General features: G+C 42.9%; 1 protein-coding gene across 3 annotated transcripts in view; it reads left to right on the top strand.

The window, feature by feature from the left end:
• The window catches only part of DOCK1 (dedicator of cytokinesis 1), a 542,476-nt gene that overhangs the window by 156,677 nt on the left and 359,795 nt on the right, over nt 1-26,004 (top strand). For all 3 annotated transcript variants that reach the window (XM_064269186.1, XM_064269185.1, XM_064269187.1), the window contains exons 24-25: nt 14,869-14,939; nt 18,559-18,665. In XM_064269186.1, coding sequence (XP_064125256.1) covers nt 14,869-14,939; nt 18,559-18,665 — 178 coding nt within the window. The remainder of the gene's footprint in view (nt 1-14,868; nt 14,940-18,558; nt 18,666-26,004) is intronic.

The following is a 26,004-nucleotide window of genomic DNA, read 5'->3' as shown; positions in this document are numbered from 1 at the left end:
ACGCAGCTCCCTCTGTGGAAGGCTGCTCCCCTTATCTCTCCCAGGGGAACTCCTGGTCAGCCTTCAAAACCCGGGCAGCAGCCCCCTGGTTTACCAGTGTCTAATCCCCCCGCACTGCTCTCCAGGCCCCCCAGAGGCCTCTGCAAAGACGCCCCCTTTCTGTTAAACCACAGAGAGGACATGTGGCCATGATTGCCATTTGCATCATCTTCTCTGACTGTAGCTCTTGGACGCTGAGCGTTTGCCTGGCATACCATGGGCACCAACACCTGATGAACAAATTAAGAAATGACCTGGGGATTCGAATCTTGCTCTGAAAATGCTCCTGCTGCTGGCATTCAGGTGCCTTCACTTCCAGGACAAGTACATGCTGGTTAGTGGCTTGGTTCCTGGAGGTCTGCTTCCCGAATGTGCGCGACTCGGCACTGGGATTCTCACCTCTCCTTGCCCCCTTTCAGTTCCAAATCGCACCTGACCTGGCTGCTCTGATTTGGGGAACCCTTTTTTTTTTTTTTTTTTGGCTATAGGGTCGCTATGAGTTGGAATCAACTCTACGGCAGTGGGTTTGGTTTGGTTTTGGGTTTGGCTATGTAAGGAACCCTGGTGGCACAGTGGTTAAGTGCTTGCTTATAACCAAAAGGGCATTGGTTCGAACCTACTAGCCACTCTGCGAGAGAAAGACATGGCAGTTCGCTTCCATAAAGATTGACAGCCTTGGAAGCCCTATGGGACAGTTCTACCCTGTCCTCCAGGGCTGCCGTGAGTTGTCATCAACTCAAGGGCAATGGATTTGGCTTTGGTCCTTCAGATATGTCTTAATCATATAAAGAACATGCTAACTGAAATTCATAGTGTGAGGAAGCATGCCTCCTGTTGATAGATAATAAGACAGAGTGAGGTAATTTGAATTCTTCATATGGATGTGATTATAAATGATTTCCCCGTTTACCCATATCAAAGGCTAAATGGAAGACGGTTTGGCAGTTGTATGCTCCGTTTCTGCTAAGGTGATTTCTTCATCTTAGAAACAAATTTCTGTGATACAGAGAAGGAAAAAAGAAACCCATTAAAAGTTACTTAAAATCTCCAAGAAGTTTTTCAAAACTTTAGAAGTTTTTTTTTTTTGGTTTATTGTGTTATGAACCAGGAGGGAAAATATAGGCAACAATTCTGCTGTGCTTTATTAAGCCAGGATCAACATTACTAGACAGTTCTCCAGCCCCAATATTACGTGACCCATGCTTGTCATAAATGTAATGGTGACTTTATTATAGTTTAAAAACATATAGTTGGCCCTCTTTTGCTATATCACACTTACAAAAGAAGTATTATTAATGGGTCTAAATCTTTCTAAATCTCATTAGTCAATATTGTTGTGCCATTCGATGACTAAAAAGCATTATTGTTACCTCCAGGGCCCTGGTGCTGTAGTGGTTAATCTTTTGGCTGCTAAGAAAGGTCAGCAGCTCAAATCCACCAGCCGCTCCTTGGAAACCCTTTGAGGTAGTTCTGCTCTGTCCTGTAGAGTTGCTATGAGTCGAAATTGACTCAATGGCAGTGAGTTTTTTTTTTTTCCTTTTAAATCCTTTATCCCGTACTATCCTGGCCATACTGTTGACGTTTCATAATTTATGAGTAATTGTTGGTTGGCAATTAGGAAGACAATATATAAAGCCATTTTTAGTTAATTATGTGCGTGGTTTCCACCGTATGTAGGTTCAAGAGGCCTCTCGATAACCTCATTTTAATTCTCTCTTCAAGAGTCCTCTCAGTAACCTCATTTTAATTAACTCCTACCTTCTTGTTGTTGTTCAGCAAAGAATTCTGGCTCAAAGCCCCTCACTTAGCAGCATGCCAAGAAATTGAATCTCAGCCATATTGTAGAAGGCCTCCTTGCTAGACGGGCCTCCGTGTGAAGCAGAACCTGGGTTGGGGCTGTCTTCAAGGTGTTGGATGAAATGGAAAAACACAAATGCCGTGAATGGCCCTGGGGATGCAGCACTCTGACCAAGCAAGGCTGCTTCCTGGGACGGGGAGGCAAGACCTCACTTATTCTTCCTGTTCCGTCCCAGCAAGAACTGAATGTCAGTTATTACTGCAACAAGATAGTAATTTGCCACATCTTTCTAATGAGTTTCTGCGAGGAATTTAGTTTTTACGATAGTGTCCAACTTGGCAGAATATTTTATGCAAACTGGCAAAATATTTCCAAAATGATAGACTATATTTATATACTATTCTACATACATTAAATATATGTACTATATATGTATAAAAAAGTATATGTGATGTTAAATATGAATGCATAGTTACATTTATCAAATTCCATAAGTAGATTCTTGACTTTTATGTATACCCATAAAAGCATATTTATTTGAGACGCCCAAAACTTGAATTTCTCTCACTGGGACCTTTGGAGATTGTCTCACATTCATTGTAACCTTACACATAGGTGCAAAAGGCAGTTCCATGTGGCTCGATGGGTAAGAGTGGATATGATAAGAGAAGCTTATGGTGGGTCGTACTGGCCTCCAAAAGGTGCAGGAATGTGATCAGGTTGCTGTGGAACCACTCCAGTTTGTACTTCCTACTGTTGTTAGGGGCCATCGAATCGGTTCCGACTCATAGCGACCTTGTGTAGAGTAGAACAAAACACTGGTCCTCCGTCCATTGTTGTAGCCACTGTGTCAGTCCATCTCGTTGAGGATCTTCCTCTTTTTTGATGACTGTCTACTTTACCAAGCATTATGTTCTTCTCCAGAGACCGGTCCCTCTTGATAAGTTGTCCAAAGTATGTGAGACAAAGTCTCGCCATCCTTGCTTCCAAGGAGCATTCTGGCTGTATCTCCCAAGACCAGTTTGTGCACTCCTGTCAGTCCGTGGTATATTCAACATTCTTTGCCAACACCGTAATTCAAAGGCATCAATTCTTCGGTCTTCCTTATTCATTGTCCAGCTTTTGCATACATATGAAGTGATTAAAACACCATGGGTTGGGTCTGGTGCACCTTAGTCCTCAAAGTGACATCTTTGGTTTTTTTTTTTTCACACTTTAAAGAGGTCTTTTGCAGTAGATTTGATTAATGCAATACGTCATCTGATTTTTTGAGTGCTGCTTCCATGGACATTGATTACGAATCCAAGTAAAATGAAATCTGTGACAGCTTCAGTCTTTTCTCTGTATATCATGATGTTGCTTATTGGTCCAATTATGAGGATTTTTGTTTTCTTTATGTTGAGTTGTAACCCATACTGAAGGTTGTAATCTTTGATCATCATAGTGAGTGCTTGAAGTTCTCTTCACTTTCAGCAAGCAAAGCTGTGTTATTTGCATATCTCAGGTTTTTAATGAGTCTTCCTCCAATCCTGATGCCTGGTCTTCTTTATATAGTCCAGCTTCTCCTGTTATTTGCTCAGCATGCAAATTGAATAAATATGGTGAAAAAATAGAAGGCTGATGCACACCTCTTTTGACCTTAAACCACGATGTATCCCCTTGATCTGTTTGAACCGTTGCCTCTCGGTCTATGTGCAGATTCCTCGTGAGCACAATTAAGTGTTCGGGCAAGGAGTTTGGAAAGCCTCAGTTCTGTTATAAGGCCTTTCAACTGATTGGATCAGGCCCACCCTGATTATCCAGGATAATCTCTTCTACAAAATAGCTACACAGCAACTCTTTTAAATTAGTGCTTGATCTAACAACTAGGCCTAGCAATAGTTACGTTGGTTTTTATTTGTTGTCTTTTTCAGTGTATTGTGTTGGTTTCTCATTTTCTGTGCCTGCTCCCTCCATGTTTGTTGGAGCTGTTTCCTGGGGACGCTTCTCTTCTTAGCTCCCCCATTCCTGAGCAATCCCACCTTGCCTCTGGTCTCTGTAAAAGATGGTGAAGAAGAGACCTTGTGAGCAGAGGGCTTGGTGTCCTCATCTCCAGTGAAGACGGCATCCTGGGGCTGCTATCTGTGAATGGCGATAATTCATCTTCCCGGCCAGCTCATCCTTGTGAGGGAAAGAGACTTGTGAGGGAAGGAGACTGCCCTACAGAAACGTTTTTCATTCTCTAATGCTCAGCATTTCTTTCTCTTTTGGCAACATTTATAAAAATTCACCCTCCTACATCTCTGAATACATTTTTTAAAAGTCACTAATTTGGGTGGTCATGTTTTAAAGCCCCTGACGTATACAGCAAATGTTTGTTGAGACACAAATTGGAAGATTGTTTAAAACAATCACAGAAAAGTATGGGCTTGCTTTGGGATTGGGAGTGAGGGTGGCATTTTTGTACCATAGCCAGAGTTTGGGGCGTTGGGATGGCTCTCATCTCTGGTTTCCCTGGATTTCTACCTTGTGGATTATGGTATGTCCTACTTAATTAAAACCATGGCATTGATGGTGGCTGGTTCTAGGCAGTGACCTTGGAACTCACTATTAAGGTGGCTCATTTCATGCCTCATTTTAAAGACAATTTGAGGTGCTGTGATGTTTCCAAGGTGTTTGTCTGTCACTGCTGGAAACCATTGTGTGGACAAGTCACATTTGGGAAGGCGTTAATGATCGATGGTAGCTGAGAGTCATAATAAAAAGCACCTTATGACGCCTGCAATGAGAAGTATCATCTTACAGGGACAGGACATTGTTTTTACTGTGTGATCTGTGAACCCTTCCTCCTTGTGTTAGAAAGGCTGGTCTGGAAAACTTCCCCCCTTTTTTTTTTTCCCTATTTTAACCTTTCCTGGAGTACAAATATAGGGTGGTCTTTTGTGTTTCCAAGTACCTAGGGTCCTTGTTGGGATTCAGGGCCAAGGAATCAGAGCTCCTGCTGTATTTGTCCCTGAGCAGGAGAGAGGGGAGTAACGGGATGGTAAATTGGTCTTGAGATTTGAGAAATTGCACTAGATATATGCTTTTTCTGGAGCTCACTGTGTCAAAATACAGACTTCCTAAGCAAAGAAATAAAACCAGTATTTATTTAACCCAACCCAGTGCCGTCGAGTCGATTCCGATATAAGTATTTATTTAGAACCTACTAAATTGTAGAATCTACAGTGTGTGGAAGAGCCAGGTGCCAAAGAAGACATGGAGCATGCGTTCAAAGAGGTGAATAAGCGCTGGCTGTGTGCTTGGCGCCCTACCTGGTCACTCCTGTTTAATTCTCAAAAGATTCATCCTCTGGGAGAAACTGAGAGAATTTAAAACTGAGGGTGCAAGGGTGAATTCAGGCTATAAAAAGAACGGAGTAACCCTGTGTCATCTAGACTGTCTGGGTGGTGCAGTGGTTTAGTGCTCGACCACTAGCCAAAAGATCAGCAGATCAAACCCACCCAGAGGTGCCTCAGAAGAAGAGCCTGGTGATCTCCTGAAAGTTCACAGCCCTGAAAACCTCTGGAACAGTCCTACTTTGCACAGGTGGGATCACCTCAAGTCAGAATCTACTCCCAGAACAACTACCAACCAGAAGAAAGGCCTGCACTGTCCTGTATAAATTGAAATTCATTCAAATCAAATAAATTTAGATTTCCCTTCCTCAGTCACTAACCTTATTTCAAGTGCTCACTCACTGCATGTGCTTAGTGGCTACTGTGTTGGACAGAGCAGCTACAGAATATTTAAATCCTCCCATAAAGTTCTACTGAGCAGCGCTGGGGAGCCCATAAACTTGGGAGTGGCCACAGCTGTAATGCTGAGGAGCTGTGGAGGGGTTGCTGAGTGGGGACAGAGGTGCTGGGTATGGGGGGAAGGTGTTGGATGGGGGGTGCTTGGTGGGGTACTGAGTAGGGAAGGAGGTACTGGATTTGGGGGGACGTGTTGGATGAGGGGGAGGGTGTGCCAGGATTGGATTCTGGAAAGGTAGCATACTTGCTCTGTCAGGCTTGGGCAATGTGTCCCTACCCCTTGAATGCCCCCACCTCCCAGGCCTCAGCCTGCATGTGTGCGTGTGTGTGTGTGTGTGTGCGCTCGTGTGCACATATACACTTGTCTGTGCACGTGTGTGTGTCTATATGAGCCTGGGACCAGCTGTCCTTTAGGGCAGCAACACGCAAAGCAGGGTGGTCCCTGGACCCGTGCCTGCCCGTGAACTGCTAATGCCCTTCCATGGTGAGACAAAGACAAATGATCAGAAACTTTCATTGGAATTTGACACTGCTATGCCAGCCAGTTTTTTTTTGAATTTTCTAGAAATTCATTTCTGTTGTATATTACAAAGATATTTGACAGTGACAGAGAAAAAAAAAAAGCAAAACCTAGTTTTCAGTACGGGGAGTTGGAGAGCCCCTGTTGTGAAGAGGTGCCTTTTGTATGCGGTGGGGAATGGGGGAGGGAGAGAGATGGACAGCACCTCTTTGCTTATACTGTTTGCTCTACCCAGAGGCCTTGCCCTGGTGGCGCAGTGGTTAAGCGCTTGGCTGCTAACCAAAGGTCGGTGGTTTAAACCTACCAGCTGCTCCACGGGAGAAAGATGTGGCAGTCTGCTTCTGTAAAGATTACAGTCTTGGAAACCCTATGGTGTTGTTCTGCTCTGTCTCATGGGGTTGCTATGAGTCAGAATTGACTCAACAGCACCCAACAACAGACAATTTCTCCTAGTTGGGAGTCCCACACTCTTGGGTGTCCTCTCTGACGGGTTGTCCGAGGGTTGGTGGGGTTGGGAGTGGCTGGGTGGCCTGGAAGGTTTGGAGGGTCACCTGTAGGTTTCCACTCTCCTCCATCACCTGCAGAGAGAGTCCCCTTCTCCACCCTGCTCAGTCCTTCATAGGCTCCGTGAATAAAACACGAGTGTGGTGTGTGATCTTCTTGCCATTTTCAAAACCACTTCACTACAGTTCAGGCCCTTAAGATGCTTTTGAACCAGCCTATTTTCCTGTCTGTCAGCTTCTGAATTTCAAGTGTTTTCTGGAAAATCTCCATCATTTGGAAGTCAGGCCTTGCCTCCTGGGAGCTGTCTAGACAGGTAACCAATTTTCACCAATTTGGAGGTGACGGAGGCCTTTTCACAGCATCGTTCCCCTTCCCCAGGCCTCTCAGCCACACAACTGTGCCGGGATGAAGTTAAAAAAAAAAAGTCCAGTAATTTAATTCACATTTGTTCTTGCTTAGATTATGGTAATGCCCCTATTTAGCATGACTTAATTCTTGGCAAATGGATTTTAGGAGGTTCAGGGGAACACAGCAGCTCCAAAGAAGAGGGCTCATTCTCAGATGTGCTGTGGTTAGTAGTTCGGCACCGCAGACCATTTGCCCCTTTCTCTCACCTTGTACTTTTATTGCAAAATTCTGCCAGGCGTCTGTGGTCTGCTGAGTCGTTGTAGCTCTGCCCTCACTCCCTGAGTCATGGCGGCTTCTACCCTGACCCGTGTGTGCCAGACATCAGGGCCAGAGGGGTGAATGGTGCAGGCCTCGGATTGCTCACTCGAAGGTGATTCTTACCACTTTTCTAGAAGGCTATGAGAGAGAAGGTCCCTGGATGGCGCAAACGGTTTGTGGTGCTGAACTACTAACCAAAAGGTTGGAGGTTCAAACCCACCCAACTGGCAATCTGCTTCCATAAGGATTACAGCCAAGAAGACCTTATGGAGCAGTTCTGCTCTGTAACACATGGGGTCGCCATGAGTTGGAATCAACCCAATGGCAATGAGTTTCAGGTCCCTAAGTGGTTTGAACGGTTTGCACCTGAGTACTGACCTAAGGAGCCCTGGTTGAGCAGTGGTTAAGAGCTTGGCTGCTAACCAAAAGGTTGCCAGTTCAAATCCGCCAGCTGCTCCTTGGAAACCTTGTGGGGCAGTTCTCCTCTGTCCTATAGGGTTGCTATGAATTGGAATCGACTCGATGGCACCTAACAGCAACACCAACACTAAAGTTTGGTGGTTTGAACTCACCCGGAAGCATCACGGAGGAAAGGCCTGGCTATTGGCTTTGGTAGAGATTATAGCCAAGAGAACCCTATAGAGCAGTTCTACTGAGCAACACATGGGGTCGTCATGAGTCAGAATCAACTCAGTCGTAACGGGCTTGGTTTTTTGGCTTATATGAGAGAGAAGAGCAGGAGCTATAAATTGCCCAGTGATTCTCAGCTGTTTTCATATCCTGGAACACATGGAAATTGGTAATCAACATGTAGGATGGCTCTCATGGTCAGAGTGGACCAGAGAGTTGGATCCAGTGATCCTGGTCTTACCAGGCCATCCCAAGGGGTGAGGACTTTGATTTCTCTGTGCATTGGAGACTCATTTCACAGGTTGGGTAGCCCTTGTCTAATCTGGTGGTTTTCAACAAGGGGTTGTTTGGGAATGTGTGGGGTATTGTTTGGTTGTCACAGTGACTGTGCGTGTGTGTGTGTGTGTGTGTTTGGGGGTTATCTCTGGCATTTAATAAGCAGGAGCCAGGGATGCTAAAAGTAATCCTGTACAATGAGGATAACACCCTTCCCCTTGAGAAATACGGTGAGACCCTTTGTTGATATTCTCTAAGGAAGGCATAACAAATTGAGTTTTTTAAGTATGGGGCAATCTTAGTGAGTTGTGTTTTTTGGTCAGTTTTTTGGTATGTGCTTTATGCTCGTTAAACATGCAGATACTCATAGGAATGATATCCCCCAAAGGCTAAGTTGTCAGTTGGGACTGGATGAACCAAAGGGTTGGGAGTAGAAATGAAGAATGCTGTTTTAAAGACTCGAGTCTGCTTAAAGGAAACTTGATTACAAAGAGAAGAGGTATTTTTAGATTTTAGTTATTCAAGATATAGGGAATCTGTATGTAATAGGAGCTAATGAATGGGAACAATTGTTGTCCTCATCTTTCTTTTTGTTCTGGATTTGTTCAACATGTACAACAGGGCAGCTTGCAACCACACATCCTTGAATCTCTCCAGAGAGCTGTGAGAGTCTCTTCTTTAGCTGTGTCAAGCAGTCATGCCCAGCCATCAAGTCCCTGTGAAAGCGACCAGTTGGTTCCAAGAGCACCCATTGGTACAACTGGTCTTATGACACTTTCCTGCTTTAGGATTGTTCCTCCGAGGCAGTTTGACTATGCCCCAAATCTTCCAAAGATGTAACCCTTAGGTCTGAAAGGAGAATTTGTGGACCATATATATTTTAGCTCAAAACCTCCAAATGGAATCAATTTAATATGCGTCTTCTCGAGAAATATGTAAATTAATAATTGCTTCATACATTATTCAAGAAAAACTTATTTTGTATCACCACCGATAGCTCTTCTAATCTTATATAAAGTTATGCTAATGGATTTAATTAAAATAATTATACCGAATAATGGAGCCTGAACTTTACCCTAAAATAGTATCTATTAATCATCATCACTAGTAATATTTTTAGCCAGAGAGATGCTTACAACATTAAACCAATACTAAGGAGAGAATACATTTTTTTGTTTTGTTTTACAGTTTGGATTAAGTTGGCGTTCTCATGAGATGCATCAACAATTAAGTTTGCTTAGAGTATAAAAATTATTTAATTTTTTTGAACCTGAGCTATTTCAGCAATTAGAAAACTTTTAGCATTCTCTGCCATTTTCATAATCCTTTTATGTGCTTCATTTTTTTCCCCTTAAAACTTTGGTTTCAGTTTCTTTCCTGTCCGTTTGCTTCAGTTCTGACCTTGCTCTCTTTCCTGAGAGTTACGGTTACTGAATACTGTGTGTTCTTGATTGCACAGATATTAAAATATGAACCGAATTTTAAGAAGGACGCTCAGCCTCTTGCCTGTTATTTAATATAAATAGAAACGGCTTTACCGCTGGCCATGATTTTCTCTGATTTTGTTTCTGATATCTTCCTGTGGCTTGTTGCCTTTCCACCAGGGTTTGATGAGGAGCCCGACTGCATTTGGTGGTGATTTGGACTTTTTCCCCAGAGCCTTGGTGTGCGTGAGCCTGCGTGGGACTCAGGTCCATGTTCCCCTCCTGTCTGTGTGTCAGTGCACGTATGTCAGCTGCCCCGAGGCCCGGGTACATCTAGAATTAGACCTCCACCCTCAGGTGGACAGATGAAAACTTGACCAAGTTCAGAGAAAACCGCATGCCGGGCCTTAGGCTGCTGATGGGTTAATTTAGCGAGGTTTGAAATCAAACATGAAGAAGTAAGTGGCTTAAAAACCAAACCTTCATTTGATCAGTTCACTTATGACTTGACAAACAGCTGCCAAACAAAGCTAAAATCAAGGAAATCATAGACATTCTTGTGTTGACTGTTCTTGGGTAGAACACCTCCTCATAGCCCTGGGTGGGGTGGAGTAGAGACCCCCCAACCCCCTTTCAAACTCAGGTCTGTCTCTTGGGCATATCCCACATTCCATTAGTGCTGTCCATTTGTCACGTTACCTAGGACTGATGTCAGATTTGTGCTTCATCTCTGCTCTCTCTAAACCCCATTTACTGTAAAACATAAAGCCTATACTTCCAATAAGCAGAATTCTCTGTGAACCAGCATTTTGCCATCACTGGTATCCCTGCCTCAGTGGGTACAACCTTCTCTCCATGGATATCACTGTGACTTCCTGGGGGCCATAAGCTTGTGTCCACCCTTGTGAGGGGGCAGCCTTTGGGAGCCCAGCTCTGCTCCAGCTCTTACCTGTCTTAGTTAAGAAAGGTGGCCCGAGGGAAGTGAGATGAAGGCGGGCCATAAAATGTGGGTCATGTTTGTCACTGTCTGCTTCGTCCTTGGGAAATGGTGTTTTTAAAGTTCTACCAGCAAACGATCCAGGATAAAATGCACAAAGCGAATCTGTCCCTTACATTCTGGATGCTCACGAACTAAAGGAGACACTTAAAGAGCCCGAGCAGGCAACCTGGCAGATGCTTATTATTAAATGTAAGAATAAATATTTTTTAGTCTTTCAAAGCCACTCTGAGGTAGTCGAAGCAGAACATTTGAAAACGGTGAAATTATTTCTACCTAGTGCTCTTTTTAAAAGTTGCATCTCAAAGCAGATACATTGCAATCCCTTTCTCTGGCTGACACTAAAAGATAGGATTACCCCAAAAAAACTCAGTGCCGTCGAGTCGATTCTGACTTATAGCGACCCTATAAGACAGAGTAGAACTGCCCCGTAGAGTTTCCAAGAAGCGCCTGGTGGACTTGAACTGCCGACCCTTTCGTTAGCAGCCGTAGCAATACCTGGGAAAAAACAACAGTGATAACTTTGTAGTGGAGATTGAAATGGTAAAAGGGGCTTACCTGTTATCATATTGACTATGAAGGGCTGTGGTTTCTGGGGAGTGTGGTGGTTTCACACAGCTAGCTTTGTAGGTGTTCTGACTGGGCTAGGTTCAACCTTAGCTCCAAGTCCTAGTCTAGAGAATCTGGGCAAATACTTCCTCTTCTGTGTCTCCACTTTCTCATCTGTAAAAGGGGATCATAATAAAGCTCCCTCATGAGGTTGTCATGAGGATTTAATGTGTCAGTAGAGGAGAGAGAGGAGAGCACCTGGGGAAGTTTCTGGATGCACAGGAGATTTACACTGTGCAGACAGGAGACTTGAACTAAGTGGAAGTGGCTTGAATCGGGCCACTGAGCTTGTAAGTGCCAAAGTTGGGAGTCAGGGCTGGCATTCCCTCAGGCAGACGTTTTTATTCCTTTTTAAAATTAAGGTATAATTTACATACAGTAAAACCCACTTTTCCTTATTGGACACTTCTGTCATTTTGACAAATGCATGCAGTCATGTAATCACCAGCTCAGCCAACATATAGAGCAGTTCTCACCCAACATATAGAGCAGTTCTCACCTGACGTATAGACAGTTCTTACCCAACATATAGACAGTTCTCACCCAACATGTAGAGCAGTTCTCACCTAACATATAGACAGTTCTCACCCAACAGAAAGACTATTCTCACCTAACATACAGCAGTTCTCACTCAACATATAGACAGTTCTCACCCAACATATAAAGCAGTTCTTACCCAGCATATAGAGCAGTTCTCACCCAACATATAGACAGTTCTCACCAAACATATAGCAGTTCTCACCCAACATGTAGAGTTCTCACCCAACATATGGAGCAGCTCTCACCCAACATATAGCAGTTCTCACCCAACATATAGAGTTCTCACCCAACATATAGCAGTTCTCACCCAACATAGAGACAGTTCTCAACCAACATAGAGCAGTTCTCACCCAACATATAGACAGTTCTCACCCAACATATAGAGCAGTTCTCAACCAACATATAGACAGTTCTCACCCAACATATAGAGCAGTTCTCACTCAACATATAGACAGTTCTCACCCAACATATAAAGCAGTTCTTACCCAGCATATAGAGCAGTTCTCAACCAGCCTATAGAGTAGTTCTCACTCAACATATAGAGCAGTTCTCACCCAACATTTGGACAGCTCTCAGCCAACATGCAGAGCAGTTCTCAATGGACATATAGACAGTTTTAACCTAACATATAGAGCAGTTCTCAACCAACATACAGAGCAGGTCTCACCCAACATATAGAGCAGTTCTCAACCAACATATAGACAGTTCTCACCCAACATACAGACAGTTCTCACCCAACATACAGAGCTGTTCTCAATGAACATATAGATAGTTTTCACCCAACATATAGAGCAGTTATCCACCAACATATAGAGCAGGTCTCACCCAACATATAGACAGTTCTCACCCACCATATAGAGCAGTTCTCAACCAACATATAGACGGTTCTCAAATAACATATAGAGCAGTTCTCAACCATCAGATAGGGCAGTTCTCACCCAACATATAGAGCATTTCTCACCCGACATATAGAGCAGGTCTCACCCAACATATAAACAGTTTGCACCCACACATAGACAGTTCTGAACCAACAAATAGAATAGTTCTCAACTGATACATAGAGCAGTTGCATTGGCCCTTCAGATTTCTCCAACTCCGCCAGCTGCTGACCACTAACCATCTGTTCTCCATCTCTATACTTTTGCTTTTCACAAAATGTTATGAAAATGGACCCATACAGTGTGTAGCCTCTTGAGAAAGCTTTATTTTACTTACCAGATTACATTGAGTTTAATCCCTTTTGTTGAGTATATTCACGGTTTGTTTTTATTGATGAGTTGTAGCCCATGGTATGGATCACCACAGCTTGTTTATCCATTCACCTCTTGAGGACATTTGGGTTGTTTCCATTTTTTGGTGATTACAAATAAACCCATTCGAGGTATTCATGTACATCGTTTTGTGTGAACAAATGTTTCCATTTCACTTGGGTAAATACGGAGGGGGTTGCTATGTCACAGAGAAATTATATGTCTAACTTTACAAGAAACTGCAAACTCTTTTCCAAAGTTGTTGAATTGTTTTAGCCTTCAGACTGATCATGTATGCAAACAGCACTTGGTATTATCAGGTTTTTTTTTTTTTTAATTTTGTTCTGTTTTGCCTTTTTTCCCCCTTTATTCTTTGTTTTATGTTTTTGCTTATTAGCAGTCCTAACCTGGGATCACCGTGAGTTGGAATAGACTTTATGGCAACTAACAACTATGCAGTAGGTGTGTAGTGGCATCTCATTGTGGTTTTAGTTTGCATTTTCCTGGTGACTAATGATTCTGAGCGTCTTCTCAAGTGCTTATTTGCCACCCGTATATCTTATTTGATGACATATCAGTTCAAGTCTTTTGCTCATTTTTTGACGGGGGTTGTTTTCTTATTATTGAGTTCTGAAAGTTCTTATATTCTGCATGAGAAGATATGGTGGCACAGTGTTTAACCGAAAGGTCGGCAGTTCAAACGCACCAGTGGCTCTGCAGGAGAAAGATGTGGTAGTCTGCTTCCGTAAAGATTACAGGAAACCCTGCAGAGCAGTTCTACTCTGTCCTATAGGGTCACAGTGAGTCAGAATCAACTGGACGGCAGTGGGTTTGGTTTGGGGCTTTCTGAAAGCAATGGCTTTTAGAATGTTTCTTCTGTAATAGTTATAGTATTTTCCATTGTTCAAAGCGTTTTCCTATTATTATCATTTTGATTTTGAGCTTTATGGAAGCCACTTGAGGCATTTGGTTTCCTTCAGGAAGCAGAGCCCAGCCCACCACAAGTTGATGCTCTTCAGAGATAGAGGGGCAGAGCCAGGGTCAGAATGCTTCAGATCCAGGACTTTTCCCAGCAGGGTATGACTGAAGGCACGGGCTCTGGCTTCACAATGAACTGAAATTTTAATTCTAGCTCTGTCAAGTACTAGCTGTGTGATCAAGGTCAAAGTAATTAATGTTTCTGTTGTCAGCTTCCTCTCCCAAAACAGCTAACTCCCAACTGCCCATAGGAGGACGGTTAGAATCAAAGATAAAATATCCAGAGGTTCTAGCACAGCGCCTAGCATGTAATAGGATCTGTTACTATGATTCCACCTTTCGAAATTGTGTTTTCCAGAAGATACAGATATAATGATAGAAGATAAAGTTACTAAAAAAGAAAATGATTTGTAATTAAGGGGTACATAGCAATGTAGGAAGACATTTTTGGAATGGAACAAAGGTGATCCTTTAAGTTGTTGCAGGAGGTACAGCTGCCATGAATCTAATGAAAGAGGAGTCTCCTGAGAGGGCAGGTCTTCATTTGCTGTAGCTTTACCAGGATGACAGGAGGAAGTGACTGAAAGGTCCCAGCACGGTCTAGGCACTTTGTTGGGAGACCGGGAATGTTGGCTTCCATTCACGTTATGTGTCAAGATAACCACAGAGCAAATCACCATCCTTTGTGAATCATAGGCTTTTTTCCCCTTTCTGATTTTCATCATGTTTAGCCATGGGTCCCTCCTCCTGAAGTGATCTTTCTCTTTTTGATGAGTTTGTGGCTGTTCATTATAACCGTAAATTTGTATTAACATTAGCCAACCTGTATAAGGCCCAGCTTTCTTCTTTGTTCTTGTTTTGTAGGGGGCAGCGCTGAAGTACTTGCCAACGATTGTCAATGACGTGAAGTTGGTATTTGATCCCAAAGAGCTCAGGTAAGGGGCATCTGAGGCAAGCACATCCCACAGGCTGCGCTTGGCCTCCTTTCCTGCGCGTTCGGTTTATGTCAGGTGTGTGGTTCTATCTAATGCATGCACATGTCAGCCCTCCGATCATTCTGGAAGACGTGCTGCTGCAGATGCCTGTGGCACTGTGAAAATCATGACTTTATACCGAAAAGGAGTCATCAGTCAACAGTGTTTTCTTTAGGATATTGTTCATAGCCCAGTGGGTACATAATGCAAATTTGGCATTTTGCATATTTTGGTATTTGAATTTTAAAACATGGTTGTTGATTTTTGATTGTGTTTTGAACACCTGAAAAACTTAACGTAGGAGCCTTCACATTTTTGTCCCCGTCCCCCTTCTGCAACATGCAGGGCTTCTCCTCACCAGCTCCTGACTAAGGGGCTGTAAGCCTCAGGCAGAAGACCCAGGAGTTGTCCTGTGAGAAAGAGTAAAAGAAAACAGGTGTGGGGAAACTGGTCAGTGGGCTTTCAGCCCGAGGAGCGAGGTGGGAACCCAGTCCTTCTTTCACCTCCAGTCTTCCCGCACCTCACCGCCTGAACCCAGCATTAGTTGCTTCGCCTGTGGATGTTACTGTCTTCTGCCATGTGCCCTCGTGTGGGAATGGGATGTGCAGCTTTTTTGACCCTGACATCCAAGACCACAGCCCTCGTCTGCTGTTTGTTTTGGTCTTGATTTGACATTTGACACGGTAAACTGCCTCCTGAGGATGGCACCTCCTTTACCAGCCAGAAAAGGCTTCCTAAATATTACTAACGAGCCATCTGTTCTGGGTGGTTAAACCCAGTGAATAACAATCACCTCTCCTGCACTTTATGCCTACGTAGGTCACTTGTGACCCGGCATCAGCGGGTGGAGGGCTCTTGGGGAAACACTGTCCGCTGTGGATCACCCCATCTTTGATGTGTCTGAGGACTTAGTATCATGCAGGGATATATTTATCTTCTGCTCTCAGGGCACTGACAAGGAGCAATAGAGATTAGCAGGCTGTAAGTGAGGAAAGGAAAAACCAAACTGATCATCCGAGGGCTGTGTCTGCTCACCGGGGTCCCTGTGGCACCTTCTCTCTGGAGATGGTTCTCCATGTGTGGTTCTGGAACGGCAGCTTCAGCAGTCCCTGGGAACAAGCTTGGGAAGCAGATTCTGGGGTTACTCTGCAGACCCCCTGGCTCGGAAGCTGGGGGTGCACCTGGCCACACCAGTTTTAATGAGCTTTCCCTGTGCCTGTGCTATGCACTCCTGTCTGAGATCCTCGGACCTGGAGGAGCCTAGGAAGAAGTAGAGAACCCGCAGGCAGGGGGACGATGGCCATTCTCTGGGTCTGCCCCTCTATTGGGCACAAGACCTGCTTATTCATCACCCATTAGTGGGCTGCAGTGGGTTTCTACCACTGGCACTTGGGCCTCTTGGCCATGAGTGCCAGTCTACTCTTACGTTCATTATGCACGTGTGTGCCCCTCTACGAGACCGTCTCTGTGGGTTAAGAAAATGCCACTGACAATCACGGATGTGCATTTTCCTATTTATAAAATTGGTTTATGTTTCCAAAAAAAAAAAAAAACAGAAGAGCTCACAGAAGAGAACAAATGTCAAGCTTAATGCCATCACCCAAAAATAACTAGAAGGATCTGGAGACTTCTAGTTTGCTTTGCGCATGCACACGTGTGTGTGCGCACACACAGGCAACCTACCCCTACCAATAAAATTCAACGTTGTATTTGTCGTTTTTCCATTAAGGCTTAAAAATGCAGCATCTTGTTTTCCTGCACCTTGAAGTGGTCCTCTGCATCATAGTTTTTAATCACCTGCTTGGTGCTCCATCCTCTGTTGGCCCATTGTTTGCTCACGCAGCAGCAGGAGATACTGACATCTGTTATGGGCTTTCTCCACACAAAATAGGCTTTACACAAAGCACTTTCCACAAAGCACTTTCCACATACTATTCAGTTAATCTTTACAACAATGCCATGACATAGGTTCTATTATTAACCCCACTCTATGCTAAATAACTTGTCCCCGGTGACTCAGCTTGAGAGAGTCAGGGCTTCAATGCCAACCTGGGCTTTGAAGACAAAGCGGCTTCTAACCACTGTGCTGTACTGCTGGGCATTAGGGTCATGTCCAGTTTTTATTCTTATAAAATATGCTGGGATAAAATTTATTGCAGCATAATTGTTATTATTAATATCATTAGTGTGAGTAATATTAAATTATTTATACCCTTAGGATAAACACAGAAGTGGAGTTGCTGGACCATGCGTTTTCTTAAGAGGCTTTTAGTAAATGTTATCAAATTGCACTTCAAAAAGGTCAAACCAGTGTACTACCAGTGTATATTGATGTCTGTCTTCCCAATCTTTTTCAATACTGAGAATTATCATTTTATGGAACCTTACCAGTGGAGCCCTGGTGGCACAGTGGTTAAGAGCTCAGCTCTTTTAACTGATCGTTGGAAACCTCGTGGGGCAGTTCTGCTCTGTCCTAGAGGGTCTCTGTGAGTTGAAATCGACTCGACGTCAGTGGGTTTGGTTTTCTTCTTGCCGATATGATTGGTGAAGCAGTATCTCGTCATTTTCGGTTTGCATTGCTTTGCATACTAACTGGAACTCTTCATAGGTTTATTGCCCATTTGCAAAAGTAATATTTTAGAAATAGCTTTTTTGAGATATTATTTATATACCTGTTTAGCATGTTCAAGTCAATGCTTTTTAGTATATGTACGGAGTTGTGCCACCAGCTCTATAATCTAATTTTAGAACATTTTCATCACCCCTGTAAGTTTCCTTGTGCCTGTTACCAGACATTTCTCCCTGCCCCCCCACCCCAGCCCTGGACAACTGCTAATCTATATTCTGTGTCAAAGACTTGCCTTTTTTGGGCGTTTCATAGAAATGGATGGGATCATCCAATATGTGACTTTTGTGACTGGTTTCTTTCACTCAGCATAATGTTTTCAAGGCTCGTTCCATGTTGTTGCATATAACATACTTAATTATTTTTATGGCTGAATAATACTGCCTTGTATGGATATACCCACGATGGACGTTTGGATTGTTTCCATATTTTGGATATTCAGAATAATGCTGCTATGATTCATATACAAGTTTTTGTGTGGACATTTTTTTTTTTTTTTTCATTTTTCTTGGGTATATACCTACGAGCAGAATTGCTGGGTCTTATGGGAACTGTGTTTAAGTACATTGTAAATATATTGCATGTTGTTGAATGAAATTTTGAGGAAATGCAAAACTCTTTTCCAAAGTAGCTGCACTATTTTGTATTCCTGATTTTGTGCTAAATAACAGTAATATATAAAGGTTCCAATTTCTGTATACCCTCACCAATACTTACTGTTGTGTCCTGTGGATTATAACCATTCTGCTGTGTGTGAAGTGAAAAATATCATTTTTAAAACATTTTGTTGGATGAAATTTTGCCCATATTATATAAGGGGCATTGATCAATATGCCTGGGGTGCATAACGAGCATTTAAGGACCTTACGTCTTGTTACTGTCTTATAATAGCATTGGGTAATTTTGCTGCTTGAGTGTATCCCTAAATTCATTCGCTTGTGTATTTTCTCATAGCAAAATGTTTACTGAATTCATCCTCAATGTTCCCCTGGGTTTGCTGACCATTCAGAAGCTGTATTGCTTGATTGAAATCATTCACAGTGATCTCTTCACACAGCATGGTGAGTGGAACCCCAGAACCGTGAAAATGTCATTTTATTCATTGTCTGCATAACTTGACCCCTCTGAATTCTTTCTTCCTTGCTGGAAGGACTGGAGATTTGACCAATTAAAACATCTCCATTACAAGACAGGAAGATTTAGCCCTTACAAGAGAATGGTAATTGACGTTGTTCAGGCAATAGATCACTGGAAATGAAGGCAAAACTTCATGGTCTGTAGTGGAGGTGTACCCGAAGCCCTAGGATCATCAGCACACGTTGTAGCTGTTTAACTGGGTGATTGTCTGTCCTGGGAAAGCAGTCACCTGCTTCCATTGAGGTGATTGTAAAGCAAAAACTCAAGTTTTCTTTACATTTGGGAGTAATTTTTCTGCCTTACCCTGGACTTTGCCTTCTTTGACAAGGGTTCCTTCAAACTCGACTCGAAGTAATTTAAGAACTTTAATGATTCCTCAACCCACTTATCCTGAGGAAGGCCTTCTGTTCTCCCACTTTATCTCTCCGCCCTTTTTATTAATCATTTTGTTTCTATTTAAAAAAAAAAAAAATTTTTTTTTTTACAGATTAAATTAATATTTTACACTTGCCAAGTACTTTTATTCAAAGCTTAAAACCTTTGCATAATTCCACAAGCTTCCGCATTTATTGGCAGCAAACGGGAAGATGGCTGAGTGACATTCTGACGAGGGCATAGATCGAATCTGTGTGTGTGCAGCATGTGGCTGTTCTGTTCATGTCTTCTGCCCTCGTGCGTTGGGTTGTTTGTCATTCCCTGCGCTTTTCCAAGGATGGAGCAGCCCAGGGCCAGGACATCCCTGTTGAGTTTCTGGCTAGACTAAGAACTCACTTTGTGTTTGGCTTAGTTCTTTGTACCCTTTGTGCTCCTGGGACCTGTGTTTGTCTGTTGGTTTTAATCTTATTTCTTGATTTAACTTTGTAAAATGTACTTGTCTCTGCTTGTAGCTAAGGCTTAGGTTAAGAGAAAATGTTCAGACTTTATTTGGTAGCAGCACTCCTCTGGAGAAAAAAACATCAAACCAAGAAGGGGCTGGTTTTCTGCAGACCTTGCTCTGGACCGGGAGCCCCTTCTTCACATTTTGTACAAATAAAGTCAACTCTGTCTCCATTGGTTGGGATTCAAAGCCAGTGATTCTCCTCTGAGACATGAATCTAGACTATCTGTGTGTAAGGCTCCCGCCAGAGGCTGAGTCTTGGATTTCTTGCTCTGCAGATACCTTCCAAACCTTGGAGGATAGAAGTGAGGCTTATGGAAGGGCAGATGAAGGTGATCGGTGGGGACACTGCCTTGTGTTTTCTTCTAGCATTGTACACCAAAACAAAACAAACAAAAACCAAATCCTTTGCCATCAAGTCAATCCTGACTCATAGTGATCCTATCAGACAGAGTAGAACTGCCCCATAGGGTTTCCAAGAAGTGCCTGGTGGATTTGAACTGTCAATGTTTTGGTTAACAGATGAGCTCTTAACCTCTAAACTTTATACCAGAGCAAGTAAAATCACCTGAAAGCTTTATATCTTGGTCTTGTTAGGTTACTGAGGTCCCAGTTCCTACCCATCCAACCCCAAGGCACACTTGGGTGTATGGGCATGCACACACACACATGCATACACACGCACACGCATACACACCCGGTCACCACCACTTATGAGTGCTTTCACTGAAGTAACAAATGTCTGTGGCTAGAGCTGGACTTTTATTGAGGGTTGACATGAGGAAGACCTTCTCGAGGACATATTTGCCTGTATTTCAGAATTCCCATTGTAAAAGTTTATTTAGCTTGTTATTTAGTCCCCTTTGAATAAGCACCTAAGATGTAAAACGTTCAATTAAAAATATTTTAAATGTGAACTCCTTTAAGAAATCGTTCAAGAGAAAAAAAGGAAAAGCTTCTTTATTGAAACGTACTGTTGAAGGGAAACTCATTATTTTTGGTAATTACGTTATCCTCAGTATTCAGTGACTATGCTTCTCTTCCTCGTTCCTGTTTTCACATTCTTGGTCTACAAGTCTTTTGTTATAGACTACCTTATATTCCATTTTGTGAGTATGTAACGTGTAAATAAATGCTGATAAAAGCAGTTGCCGTCGAGTTGACTCCGACGCGAGGTGACCTCCTGTGTGTCAGAGCAGAACTGTGCTCCACAGCATTTTCAATGGCTGATTTTTCAGAAGTAGATCACCAGGCCTTTCTTCCAAGTGCTCTTTGCGTGAATTCAAACCTCCAACCTTTCACTTAGTAGCTGAGTGCCTAAACGTTTGTACCATCCAGGAACTTGAAATAAATGCTTAGCTTTCTTTGATATGGAGAAGCCACGTAGTATTTTGGAGTAATTAACCTACTCTCATTTTAAATGCAAAAGTTAGGATTTTTGATCTTAATAGTAAGCTTTGCCCAACATAGTAAATGAGATTGTATGAAATACACAAATGCGAAATTATGGTGAGCTAAATGAGCTCAAATTCTTCTGAAGCTTCATGTCTTATCAGCAGCTCTGGGATCATCCAGTCGTTAGAAGTTGTCTAAGCCATGATCAGCAGCCCCTGAGTGCTGAGGGGCTGCATGGAAGCATTTTGGGATACGGTGGCCAATGTGAAAGGGATCCCACTAACGAACTTTGAGTTTGAGGAATCGTCTGGATAAGAATAGCAAGAACAGCCACAGTTTTTCTAATCCATAAGCTTCCTAGTCCTTCAGAGCAGCCAGTAGCTGTCTTACCTCCTTGTCAGGAGAGATTTAGTGGCAGAAATCTTCTGGTTGGTCTGTTCTTTCAAAGATGCCGTTGCTTTTACGAGATATTCTGTGCTACATTCGCAGTAAGTATTGAAAGCCTACCCATTTTCTGATGAGATATGATGGCCCTGGTTTTCACGCTTTGTTCTATTTCTTGTTAATTTGTAAAAAAAAAAAAATGGAGTTGTCTGTGTCCCGTTCCTCATCCCAGGGGAATGAGTCAAACTCACTTCCTGCGTCTGCACATGGTTTGAACTTGGTATCACTAGAGTTAACTGCACGTGCAGCTACATATGCGAGCAGCCCTGAGTCAACATTCTCTTGGTGTCTTGGTGTGAATGCATCACTCCGGATTTCTCTCTGGGGGCTCCAGGGTAGGAGTGCGTGTTGCCTTAATCACAAAGAGAAACCCCCTAGTTCCTTTGCTTTAAAACTTTTTTTTTGCATCCTCTCCTGGTAGCAAGGCCATTCCATAGCTTTAAGAGTCTCACTGCCATGGGAACAACAAGTTGCTCTATGCACAAGCATGTGAGGAGAAAGCCTTTCCTTGCTACATTTGGATTTCGTTTGGCCATGGCTTATGGCATCCTGTTAGCCTTTGGCCTCGCTTCCTCTATTGCTCCTTGTATGTCCTCTTTCAGTACGTGGAAGGCAAAGGTGTATCCAGCTGAATTAGTTAAGCTGCAACAGGAGGTGTGTTTTGGTAAAGAAGGCTGTGTTTATCTGGCTGTTTCTCGGCAGTGATTATCTGGTCACCTTCTAGGGTGGTGAATGGCCGAGGGGCTCAGCGTACCACAAACTGGGTGGCATCAAAGAACAGAAGCTCACTGTCTCAGTTCTGGAGACCAGAAGTCCAAATCAGGGCATTGGCTCCAGAGAAACGCTCTTCTTTGTTTTTTTCAGCCTTTAATGTTGTTAGTTGCCATTGAGTCAATTCTGTGCAGAGTAAAACTGCTCCATAGGGTTTTCAGAGGCCCTATGACCTTTCAGAAGGAGATCATCAGGCCTGTCTTTTGAGGCACCTCTGGGTAGGTTCAAACCACCAACCTTTCAGCTAGTAGCCGAGCGCTTACCTGTTTGCACCACCCAGGGACTCTTTGGCTTCTAGTTACTGGAAAGTCTTGGCATTCCTAGGCTTGTGAAGGTGTTTGCTTCCGTTATCACTAGCGTCTGTCTTTCCATATGTGTCTGTGTTGATTCTGTTGTTTTCTAAGACACCATTCAGAAGAGATTAGGTTTAGGACTCACCTTTCTTCGGTATGACCTTATGAATATAACATATGCCCCCCTCCAGATATTTTGAAGCAAACCCCAGCCATCACAGTGTTTGATGAGGCAGCCTTTCAGAAAGTACAAGGTCGATCCCAGAGTGAGTGACATTGTTCCAGAAAAGGGCAGCTGCGCAACGGGGCCGGTCCCCATGCTGATGTCTTTCATCCACCTTGGCTGTCCCTGCTCCTGCTCCCTTGCTGAGGTGAAGGGCCTTCGACTCGTTAGCATGCTGTGCGCGAGAGCCAATGAATGGGCTCTAATGGCTTCCAAGTGCTGTCTCGCGATGTGACTTGACTACTTGAGAGCTGGTTAAATAGATTATATGCTTCACAAAAAGATGACTCTTGCATATAATCTATGGTGTGGAGCGAGCAGATTTCCACAGCAAGATGCACAGAGAAGGAGAGGTCAGAGCATTATAATTTGTGCATTTGTAGCTTTGTTCCCATATGATTAAACCATTGCCAACATATCTGACAAAAGCTGTGAAAATGAAAGCTTAAATCCTGTTATAGAAAGAAAAAGTTTCAGTGTAATTAAAATAAACATGAGAACACCAAGGTTTAGGATTTATTCTTGTGGAAATGTTTTACGTTAGTGTTGTAGACATTGGAATAAAATGAATTGACCTGAGCCAGCATTAGCTTTTGAATTAGGCAAAAGCCTTGGACATCCTGGCAAGAAGGCTGGGGTGAAGGTGGAGACGCAGGGGAGCAGAAGGTCTCACCTACATGGACTCCTTTTTCCCTGTAGCTCTGAATCTGAGCCTTTCGGAAGCTTGGTCCAATCAACACTCAATCATTCCTTTGCCATTCTAGATAAAATCTTTCCACATTTCTCTATTGAACGTGGTCAGAGTAATTCACAAGTACTTTCAGATCTTATAATGTGCTTATCATGTGTCCCAAGTTTCCCCTCCCCCTCTTTGGCAGGCGTGGGGAGTGGGGTGTAAGATTTAAAGAATAAACACTTGAAGATTGGAAGAGTAAATTCCTGTGGCAAGTGATCCTTTACCGGTATTGGTAGATTCCTTTGTTAGTCAGCCCAGTATTTATTAGCCTTCTCTTATGGACTGAATCGTGTCTCCCAAAATATGTATTGATGTCCTGGATGCTGTACGTGTGGATGTGATCTTATTTGGAAATAGGGTTTTCTCTGTTATGTTTAGTAGGGCATAAGGGTGGGTCCTAAACCTAATCACTTCTGAAATATGACAGAAACAGAATAGACACAGGGACAAACACAGGGGAAGACAGGTACTCTCTCACAGTCAAGGCAGATGAATCTGTAAGCCCAGGAAGGAACATCAAGGATTGCTGGCAGCTACTGGAAGCTCAAGTAGGCAAAGAAGGACCCCCTCCTAGAGCAATGCCCTGAATTTGGACTTCTTGCCTGCTGAACTGTGAGAAAAGAAACTTCAGTTATTTAACACCACACGCTGGTCGTATTTCTTTTACAGCAGCAACAGGAAACTAAGACACGCCCCCGCCCCTTTGTTTTTTTCTTGTGGTCGGAATCTAACCACTGGTAGGACTTAGATTGGCCCGGCCATTCCCGTGGCTGTCTCCTTCACCAGGGCAAACGGGCTTTTTTTTTTTTGATGGTGTTCATCAACTTCCTGAAGCTTCATTTGGGTTCCATTTTTGAACAATAGAGAGCTTTTTAAAAATGTAGGTTCTAGAGAGCTTGAATTATTTTCCTCATTTTTATTTTCAAGGTGAATGATTCCTGCCATTACCAAGCAGTGTAAAACTCTCATTTTTAATAGAGGAAACATTAGTCACAGCAGCTTTTTGAAATTGAAGGGCCAAGGCTCAGATATCTGTTGGGACTAGCCATAAAAAAAAAAAAAAAAAGCCAAACCCAGTGCCGTTGAGTCGATTCCGACTCATAGCGACCCTGTAGGATAGAGTAGAACTGCCCCATAGAGTTTCCAAGGAGCACCTGGCAGATTTGAACTGCCGACCCTTTGGTTAGCAGCTGTAACATTTAACCACTACATCACCAGGGTTTCCGGACTAGCCATTAGGAAGTATCAAAGTCTGATTCCTAGACTATTTTCATTATCATTAGATCTAAGATAGAACATTCGTATCTCTGAAAAGGACCCTATTAATCAACTTCATGTGCTTTAAATTGTAAAAAATATAAGCTGTGTGTTTAATACAGAGACATATAGTAAACTATATCTTCTAAATAATTTGATCCATAAAGAAATCAAAACAAAATCTCTTGAGCTTCTCCACTGTTTAAAATAGAGATTTCTCTGTACTGAAAGGAATCTTAAATCCAGAGCTACTCTCTAGCAGTTTTGTTAACTTGATGGATGCTGTATAGAAAGAAGAATTCGGGTAGGGACCGTTGTAGGCCACAGGCACTTATGTATGACTCCTCCAGCATCCTGGAATACTTTAGATAGTTGTGCTGATGACTGCTAATGAACGCTACCAGCTGTGAACCCTGGAGACTGATTCTTTTAAATAATGGTGGAATATAAACATTTTCTCCGCTTCTGTTTTTTTTGTGCCTTAAGAAAACTTTTAATCTTTATCTGTAAAGTACTGTACTGTTTTTATCCCTCATTCTCCATGTCTTTCATTATATGGCTTTTTTTTAAGGCCATTTGTTGAAACAGTGCAGACTTTTCAAAATGGCTTATTGAATCTGAGCAGGTGAACTCAATTTCAGTTTCTTAATTATATGCATTTTGATTCCATCATAATTTATTGAGTACCTACCACGTGCTTGCTTGGGACTATTGGTTAGTGGGTTTGATTTCTCCAACAGGCTTCAGAGTCATCGAGCCAAAAAGGTAGTATTGGAAAAGAGTAATTCCCTCCATTTATAGATACGGGGACAGGAGTTAGTAACTGGCAGCAGGTTCTATTCCATTCTGTAAGCCGAAGCCCAGCCGGGGAGCTGTCCACCCTTTTGGTACTGATTAAGGAGTTGTCTCTACAAATTCATCATCAACTCTTTTCTTAAATGGTTTTGCACCCACCAGATGAGTAATGCGTCCTGAAAACTCAATTCACTTCAATGCCATATGGAAAAAGGCAAGGTACAAATAAACATAAATAACCCACTTAACGTTGTGTTATGTTCGTGGAGTTTTCTTAATTTTTCTGTTTCTGTGTAGGGATGCTTATCTGTGATCAAATTCGCAGTGCCAACAGTTCCTGGTGGTATAATTGGTCTGACCTTTATCGTAAATCTGTTGAGTTTCTGTTCTGTGCTCACCCCTGGCCCCCCGCCCCCCCTGCATCCCTGTTGCTTGATATTGAGATCAGGAAGAGCAAGCTGAGAACAAGCTG

Source organism: Loxodonta africana, chromosome 16 (genome assembly GCF_030014295.1).
Source record: "Loxodonta africana isolate mLoxAfr1 chromosome 16, mLoxAfr1.hap2, whole genome shotgun sequence".
In the NCBI taxonomy this organism is placed as follows: domain Eukaryota; kingdom Metazoa; phylum Chordata; class Mammalia; order Proboscidea; family Elephantidae; genus Loxodonta; species Loxodonta africana.
Note: the sequence above shows the minus strand (reverse complement) of the source record. Positions and strands in the feature narration are given on the sequence as shown.